Genomic DNA, 9632 nt, shown 5'->3' with positions numbered 1-9632 from the left:
CTTCATAGAACAGCCGAGTTTCCATTGCCTGCAGAGAATGCACCTTCCAGCCTGACAGTTCATGAAATCCCTGAATTCAGCAATGAGCTTTCACTTCTATGCAGCAAAGAAACATGTCCCTAGTGCAACTGCTTCTACTTGTGTGCATCTCAAAACTGGGAGGAAAGCTTTTTAAAACAATTTGCCACATCCCCCCTTCAATATTCCAATTCTTTTCAGTTTCTGCAAGTCTCTATGGCTAACAGCTTACATGCCACTTTGTGTGGTCTGATAAACTGCAGAAGGAATAAAGCACCCACTGCACACAAAAAATAATAATTAAAAATAACATAAAACCAAAAAGTATAAAATACAATAAAAAGGAAAGCAGCAACCTCACATGCCAGCCCAAACTTTGTATGGGCTCCGGACATTAACTCATGGCAGTAGAAAGTAAAGAATTGGATTACTGTTCTCTCCTCTGAGTCCTAAACTTTTACATCTTTCTTCTGGTCAGACCTGGAATTACTATACAAGCTTCTTTCCAGGTAGTCCTGCTTACTGCTCACTGATGCCATGCTCCCATGCTACCCTGGCCTGCTCCTCCTTTCCACCACTAGCTGGTTGGGAGACTTTGCGATGGAGTGGCCGGTGTTTGTCTTCCTCTTCCATCATCAGCATCATTTCCTCTTCATTCTCCATGTTTGGGAGCCGAGTATGATATGGTTTTGGGGGGAGAGCTGGAGGGTCCATAGTGTCCTGAGGAATGACTCCAGATGGAGCAGAGTGGCTTCGACATGGCTGGGACTTGAGTGACTCCAGAACATCAGGTTCAGAGAGACTGTACCTGACAGGGAGGTAGGGTGTCTCTAAGTCTTCATCAGTATTCCAGGCCTGGCTAGGGACAGAATCCATGGTGTCTGTGCGAGGAGGGGGCTCAGATGAGTGTCCAAAGTTACTCTCACTTAAGGAGGACACACCACTGCTAGCACTGCCTGACAGAGTGGAGTTACTTCCATCCAGGCCAGACTGGGGACTTGTGGGTGATGCAGGAATTGGATGAAGAGGAGACTGTTTAAAGAAAAACACATGTTAACATCCGTGATTGGGCAATTGTGCACCTCAGTGGCCATGTTTCATTGTTTACAGCTCATTAGTTACCGCCTAATTGCTTTTGTATTTAAGAAAATAAGAAATCTGAGCCATTTGTACACCCACAACCTGATTTCCATGTACAAATACCTGTTTGTACAGGCAAATGTGTTTTTCCTGTATGCATGATCAAACAGTAAAAAACTAGCAGTCATGGTGGTGACACCCTCTTCTCCAATCCTATTTAACATGTCCTACATCCCAGCATCTTCCATTCACCACACCTGCCTTGCTAGGATCTCCTACATTCCGTAAATATCGGAGTATTTATGTAAAATCTTGCAACACAAATATTACAATAAAAACATTAATAATGTGTTATAAGTTTTTACACATTGATTTATTTTTTCAGTAGTTTTGCTATTTAGAAGTTAGTAATTGCTATTTATTAAAACTGTTTCAGTAGCTATTTCCATTCCTTAGTTCAAGAGTACATATTAACTAGCTTCCTTTTGTCTTTTTATTTTAAAAGATTTAATGCCACACTGTGTATCCCTGCCCTGCCTAATGCATGCTGTCTCCCCCCAATTCCTGTAGCTCTCATTGTGGGCATCTCCACATTTATCTTATTTCTGTATTTTCCAATTTTCTCTTCTCTCTGTTCTTTTTTGCTCCTTTTCCCTCTCTCCTCTCTCTCTATTCTTTCTCTATTTTTCTGAGGTTATGTCTATATTCTTCCTGTTGTTTCTCTATTCTCCATGTCCAATCCTCTCCCAGTCCTGGAAACCAAACTGTCTGCAAGTGAGGTCCAATAGAGTCTGATGGGGAATCAATCAGTTTTGCAAGTGGATCTGCGGCTATCTAGCCCTGTCCCCAATCTTCTCTGAGCCTGTGAGGAAGTAGCTCCACCCAAGCAGGACCTTCCACAGCCATAAAGATTTTTGGTCTGTGACTTTATACTCTCATTTCTCTTTCCTTTCTCCCTCTGCTTCTTTTCCTTGTACTCTGTGCTGCTTTATTCCCCTCCTCTTCCCTTTACTGCTTCTCCTCCCAGCCTGCATGCTGCTCTGCTGCCTGGCTCCTCAGAGATGAAGTAAAAGTAAAAAGTTCTCTGAAGCTTAATAGCAGTAAATGTCAGAGAGTTTTGTTAATTTCACACTTGCAATCACCTGTTCTGCTCCTCTCTCTACTCCACTGCTGATGCACACTGAGCAGGGGATAAGGAAAAAGAACAAAGGGGGAGCAATTTCTAAAGCACTCATCAAATCTTGTTAATTTCAGTTTACTGCTCTGCTGGAAGCAGCACACAGAGAGACAGAAGTTTTAGAAAGCATCAGTATACAGCCTACTGATGTATATTGGCCCAACTGACTCATTTGCCAGCACGTTCATGCAGGTGCACCTGTTGTGTCTATGTCTGAAAATCTGGCCCTAAAGGGAATAGCAATGAATGAACACTCTTAGCAATTTGTTTACTCTCTAATAACTAACACTCTCTTTGGCAGATTGATTCTAGAGATTTTATTATTTGATGAAAAGGACTGATTGGAGAGACAGCAGGCTAAGCATTAGTTTTACTGTTTTCATTCAAAACAATGAGTTCCAGATGAGGTCATAGACCCTTTGTTTTCTGTATGTATCAGGAAAGAGTAACTAACCCTTGCCTCTTGAGGCACAGAGTGGAAAGCATCTACTTTAAGAAGAGAAAAGAAGATCTGCCAAATCACTAACTGATGTTCTGTTCTGGAGGGCAATCTAAAGAGAGCTGACGACTAAACATTTTATCCCCCCATTCCTGTATCAATTTGAATCAAAAGGTATAGTAGGCCAAAAAGATAAAAATGCTGCTAGTCTGCCCTCAACCTCTCTCAAAAATCCCTATGTGAGAGGCATGAGAGTCCCAACTGTGATTAGAACTGGCTATTCAAAGGCTTGTGTTCTTGGATTGAAAACACATATATATAGTAAGAGGGTAAGCCTCCTATGGGCTAAAGAGAGCACAAACATATCTATGGGCTACTTGATTACTGGAACAGCAGCAAACTGTCCATTTAATGGAGATCTTGGTGTAGACAATCACCATGTCAGCCTTCAGTCTGAACTTCTGTTTCTTAGAAATAGATGATGTATTTTCTACTGCTCAGACAATACAGGAATAAGGCAGGCTGGAGAAGGTATATGAGAGCTGGAGATTCTGGAATTGATCATAAACTGCTAATGACCAGATTAGCTGGATGCTGTGTTCTGCAACCTTGAGAGGTCATTTTACCTTGCGCAATGTCCGAGCAGGCAGTGCTGGAGGAGCATCACTGAGCTGGTGGTGGAAGGCATCAAAGTGCAGTGAGTAGTGACCTGAAATGAGACAAGGAATAAAATAGTAATAAAGAATTGTAGCTGTGGGCTCACAGATCTGTACAACCTCAAGGCAGTAAGAATTCACTGTTCTAGTCCTCTGTAACATCAGGTAACCAGGTCCAACTGCTGACAGTCCCATCTCCAGTCCAGAGCTTACCATATATCCTGGAAAGCAATCTTTGTAATGGGTAACCCAAAGTGTATCTGTTACAAAGTGCAAATGAGGAGTTCAGTAGCAACAACAGAATTCTACCCACCGCTGTTATCAAGGATTTCATGGCAAGGCAGCAGTCTCTTAAATGCTGAATGTCTGGAAACACAATTAATATCTTTGTAGCCTTAAGCTACTGCTGAGGATCTTCACTGACAAGAAGCCAAGACAGCCAAGACAGCTTACACTACTCATAAACCTAATTCTAGTCCCAAAACACACTTACGACCTTATTGCTGCAGCTGATGAAATTTTAGGTGTTATCTAATGTGAACCAAGCAGACCAAATAGCCTTCTCTCCCTGCACTCCTTACAAAAGGCTCATACAAGTCAATGTTGGCTTTCATGTGACCTAGGTTTATCTGTGCATGAGCACAGGACTTATCAAGTGGACCTCCTGGGGATTTCCTTACCATGGGGTAGGCTTCGGGGAGGTACTGGTGGGGCCAAGATGCTCCCAACGTGGGCAGACAGGAATGGCAGGGCCTCTCTGGTTCCGCTGTCTAGGCTCCAGCTGCTGGGCGCTGCTGGCACAGCTGAAGGATGGAAACAGATTGAACTTGGGTACATTACATTACAAGTTTTTCTTGGGGATGGAGGCAATGGCATTTCTCCATTCCTCAACTGAGTATGTGGATCTGGCTCCTTGCCATTTGATGTAGTACCTGACCATAAGGTGGACCTGAAGGCAGCAAGCACAAGAGAAGCTGTGCGCTCTTTGGCTGCAAGGATAGGCCAGACTCCAAGGCCAGGGTGAATTAGGGGGCTGCAATCTACAGAAAGGTGATTATTTTAAATGTAAGGGTAAAGAGAAGTAGACTACAAGCATAAGTGGCAGAAACCTCAGTAAACACAACAAAATCTGTTACTGCACCATAATGGCTAGGTGGAGGATGACTAAGCTGATCATATCTAAACATAATGCAATAAAAACATTACCTTTAATGGCATCATTTACTAGGCAAAGAGTTAATCACTAGCTATGATCACTATTTTTCAAAATGTGGTTATAAGGAATCAGAAAACCCTATTTCAGAATTACCATCAGAAGACCTGATTTTCTTTAGCCAAAGAAGACAAGAAAGCTTTCCTGTCTTCATAATCATATAATACATACTGGTTACGATCTCTAAACGCCTTCAGTTTTGCATGGAAAAGAACTCAGGCAGAGAAACCTAAAGTAATACACTCAGATCCGAGAAGCAACAGCTTTTTCCTTCTAGACTGAGTGACATTTGAAATGTCTGGAAAGATCTGAACTCTCATTATTAAAGAAAATACACCCTTTTTTCTTTCAGACACACTGCACCACTTTCTTGATGACAAGAAGCAGCCAATATACTAATCAATGTGCCAGAACAGCGACTTTATCTATTTACTGCTGTGTTGGTTATTCTAAAACTGTTTAATATCTGAAGGGGGAATCAAAATGATTTGGAGAGTCTAACAAAGACACTGAAACTAGTTTTGATTAAAAATATTAGCCCTTCCTTGCAGGCTCTGGGTGACAGAAAATACGGGTTCTAACAATAGATCTGACAGTAGAAGATGCGAATACATATGGGGTTACAAAAAGCTGATGATATACCAGTGAGTCCATCTCGTGGCTACTAATGCCAAGTAGCAAGTGGAAAATGCAACAGGGACCGTAATGCAATAGATGCCAATGGAATTATAGTTTTTTTTTTTTTCCTAATGGGACCTTATCCTCCTTCCTCTGCATCTGTTTTGGGGACATAATTGGACGAAAGTAGTAGGTGCTAAGGGCCTCCACTGGCAAAAAATAATCAAAGACACTCAACTAGCCTAGAATACTTTATAGGCCTTAAACTTAACTAAAGTTAATGGCGGCTGGGGGAGGGGGATGGGGTAGGAAGAGGAGATATGCCCAGGAAACAGCTTGTATCTTGAAGAGGGGAAGAAATGCCCTTCAGTCCCAGGAGTCACTGACCTGTGAATATTTCACTCTTAACATGACAGGGATTGTATATTTTCCATATTTCTGTACTTGGTGAGGGTTTTTTTTAAAGGGGTGGGGGCTCTACCTCCAAATCCATCAATGTCTAACCTTGGACTACACATGTATGTTCTGGAAGAAGGTTGGTGATCTTGGAGAAGCTTAAAAATTCCCTAATCTTTTCCCCAGTCTAGGAAAATGTTTTACTACTGTATCTCAGAGGACCATCCCATCAAAAGATATCCTCTATTCACATGAGTGTCAGCCCCAGGCACCTGGCCAAATTCCAATCTTCCTTCATGATTTCACCAGCCATTCAACTGCATGAGCAAATTTTACTTACCTTGTAAATCTGCTTCTCTGAACACATCATCTTGCAGGATTCTCACTCCTGAGTCTCAGCTCCCTAGTATAAACAGGCAAAACTTCCCAAGCTTTGAGGGGTTTTTTATGGTCCCTAAAGGTCTGTAGTAGTGGATAGGAATAAAGGTCACCCCACAACCAAGGCTGGGTGCCACAACTCTGTTTATATATTGCCGTTGGAGCTTTTTAATTAGTTCCTGATTCAGCAGGAAGCAAAGGCTTCCCAAGAGAAAAAAAAATGAGCCAATTATAAAATCAAAATGATTGCAAAATTAGACCCTCAAACATGAAAGATGTAAAGATAAACACACATTAAAAACACCAATCCAAAAGTGGAAGGGGTCGGGGGAAGAGACAGAGTGAGAATCCTAAAAGAGGGTGGACCAGCTCCAGGGATGCACCTGATCTGTACAGAGTGCAGGTCAGGGTAGTATGTGTGCAAAGATGGCATCAAGTTCAGTTCTGCACTCACCTGATCCTGCTGGTTAGAATAGCCTGAGGATTGCTCTAGTTTATACCAGCTGCAAATAGCCCCTGTCAAGGTTCCCTCCCCACTCTGAACTCTAGGGTACAGATGTGGGGACCTGCATGAAAGACGCCCTAAGCTTATTTCTACCAGCTTAGGTTAAAAACTCCCCAGGCACAAATTCTCCCTTGTACCTTGGGTTTAAGTAACGCTGCCACCACCAAGTGATTTAACAAAGAACCAGGGAAAAGGACCACTTGGAGTTCCTCTTTCCCCAGCAATCCCCCCAAGCCCTTACACCTCCTTTCCTGGGGAGGCTTGAGAATAATATCCTAACCAATTGATTACAAAATGATCAAAGATCCAACCCCCTGGGTCTTGGAACAATGGAAAAATCAGTCAGGTTCTTAAAAGAAGGATTTTATTTAAAGGAAAGGTAAAAGAATCACCTTTGTAAAATCAGGATGGTAAATACTTTACAAGGTATTCAGATTCAAAACACAGAGGATTCCCCCCTGGGCAAAACCTTAAAGTTACAGAAAACAGGAATAAACCTCCCTCTTAGTACAGGGAAAATTCACAAGCAAAACAAAAGATAAACTAATCCACCTTGCCTGGCTTACCTATATTGGTTGCAATATTGGAGACTTGGATTAGGATGGGTTGGAGAAGATGGATTTCCGTCTGGTCCCTCTCAGTCCCAAAACAGAACACACACACACACAAAAAGCACAAAAAAACCCTTCCCCCCGCAATATTTGAAAGTATCTTCTTTCTCCATTGGTCTTGTTGGTCAGGTGCTAACCTGGTTATCTGAGCTTCTTAACTCATTACAGGTAAGGAGGAATTCTAGGCTACCCTTAGCTGTATGTTTATGACAGCCCCAGTGGCCAAAAACACACCCAGGGATTGACGTAGTGCAGGGTCATCGCAGCTGTGTCCTTTTCTCTGCTACATTGGCATCAGGAAAAAGGAGTTGAATAAGAACCTCTGTGCTGGCTCTACACCACCAAGACCAGCCATAGGTATTTTACCAGTTTGGTGCTCTGTAGTATAGGGCAGTGGTTCTCAACCAGAGGTACACGTACCCCTTGGAATACTCAGAGGTCTTCCAGGGGGTACATCAACTCATCTAGATATTTGCCTAGCTTTACAACAGGTTACATAAAAAGTCAGTGCAAACTAAAATTTCATACAATGATTTGTTTATACTGCTCTGTATACTATACACTGAAATGTAAGTACAATATTTATATTCAAATTCATTTATTTTATAATTATATGGCAAAAATGAAAAAGTCAGCAATTTTTCTGTAATAGTGTGTTGACACTTGTATTTTTATGTTTGATTTTGTAAGCAAGTAGTTTTTAAGTGAGGTGAAACTTGGGGGTGCGCAAGACAAATCAGACTCTTGAAATGGATACCATAGTGCACCATTAAAAATAATATGCAACAGTTGTATGCCACAAAATGGTTACCAAGCAACAATGTTGCTACTTGAGAGTACAGAGCAAAGGTCAAATGTTGAACCTACAAAACGTTTTACTGATCAACAGTAATCTTTCCCTGATGGGACTAAAATTGACATTCATACCAGTGTTCTGTACTAGGATGATAACCACAAGCATTAAACTAGAGTTTATTTCTTTTCCTTTCCTTGAGGCACTTTTGTTAAAAGGGAGAAATCAATAGCACTGATCAGAGGGAATCTGAAAAACAGATGTAAATCTAGTCCACTAGCCCATTACACTACGTGGATCTGCTCCTCAGCCCATATCAGTGCCTAGAACTACTGTACATGATCCTGTTGATGGATGGTTCAGAACCTGGTTTCTGCCTGTTGGAACCAACACTTTATCCAGCTATGCTCCAGGGAGGAAGCTACCATTGAAGCTACTATTGCCCTAGAGCAGCCAAACCATCTGGCGGAGCCGAGTGCACTTGGTGGTCAAGTTCAGCAGAAGGGAAGCTATAGCTGAACAGTTTTTCCCTTCAGCAGCTGGTGTCACTCTGCTGTCAGTGAGAATTAGTGCAGAGGGCTTCTCACTGGAGACGGGCTTGGACAAGTTCACAGGACATGAACATTAACAAAAAACGAGTTGGTTAATGGCACTCTTGACTTACAGACAGTGGTAATGGTTCAAAAGGTTGCACATATGCCTGCAGCTGCATTTATTTACATTCACAACATGGCTCAGGAGCTGGGATTCCCTGATTATCCCCTACAGAGGATTATAAAACATTCCAAAAGAGACTAATCAGTCAACCACCTGACCTTGATATGTGCATGAGACATTTGTTTTTGCCAACAGGGATTCATGTTTGTAACTTAAAAAAACCACGACAACTTGATTTAACAAAATGTTCGTCTCTACTAATGACGGTGAAATGTCAAAAGCTACCTTACAGGGTAGTTTGGAGAATCTTTTGAAGAAAAAAAGCTCAATACACGTAAGTATTATCTTTGGGCCAACTCCTTCAGCCTTTACTCAGGCAAAACTCCCACTGAACTCTGTGGGAGTTTGTCTGTGTCAGGACTGCAGGATTTGGCCCATTGTCATTAACAAATGGTACAGAGCTTCTTTAGTGGAGGCACTTGTGCATCTCTTTGTAGATCTAAAGCATCAACTTAGCTGTCTCTAGGCTGGCAGAAGCTCTCAGCTTAGTGAAACTCTCAGCTAAGAATGTGACAGGATGTACAGAGGTGGAAGTCCATAAGTGTACAAGCATGAACAGAGTAACAGTACTACAAGATGCAACAACATAATTAAGAAAAGGAATACCTTTCTCAGCGACAGATAGATTGGGATCACTGCAAGGTTTGCATGGTCCAACCACTTGCTGGATCAAGGCGCGCTGAAAATTTGGAGGCTAAAGACGAGGGGAGACAGCATAGAAATGTGAAAACAGTTACAGATTTGCCAATACAGAACCCTGTGATAGCTGAAGAGCCCGAGATAAAAATCCATGGAAAGCTCTAGCCTCTGAGCTTTCACATGAATGTCCGTAGGCAAGGGGCAGATGGGAGACTGTTTGGAGGCACTGCATTATTAGAAACCATTTTAGCCATTTATTGGTTAAATGCCCCTGGAAATTTTAACTCTTAAAGCCTCATAGGGGTTGGGTTCTGGTTACTCCAGAAACCACTTCTTGACCTCCATGGCCCTGGTATATTCCATGGCAGCCAAGATCAGCTAATGCAACCAAC

At 42.1% G+C, this 9632-nt stretch overlaps 1 protein-coding gene across 1 annotated transcript in view; it reads right to left on the bottom strand.

The window, feature by feature from the left end:
- Positions 1-537: 537 nt before the first annotated feature.
- Positions 538-9632, bottom strand: part of DOCK3 (dedicator of cytokinesis 3) — a 608598-nt gene continuing 599503 nt past the window's right edge. Inside the window, exons 53-56 of the mRNA XM_077821606.1 lie at positions 9208-9295; positions 4051-4173; positions 3341-3423; positions 538-1050 (exon numbers count right to left, since the gene is read on the bottom strand). Of these exons, the coding sequence (XP_077677732.1) occupies positions 538-1050; positions 3341-3423; positions 4051-4173; positions 9208-9295 (807 nt within the window). The remainder of the gene's footprint in view (positions 1051-3340; positions 3424-4050; positions 4174-9207; positions 9296-9632) is intronic.

This window comes from Eretmochelys imbricata, chromosome 7 (genome assembly GCF_965152235.1).
Source record: "Eretmochelys imbricata isolate rEreImb1 chromosome 7, rEreImb1.hap1, whole genome shotgun sequence".
Taxonomy (NCBI): domain Eukaryota; kingdom Metazoa; phylum Chordata; order Testudines; family Cheloniidae; genus Eretmochelys; species Eretmochelys imbricata.
The sequence above is the reverse complement of the archived record's forward strand: the minus strand, read 5'-3'. Positions and strand labels throughout refer to the sequence as shown.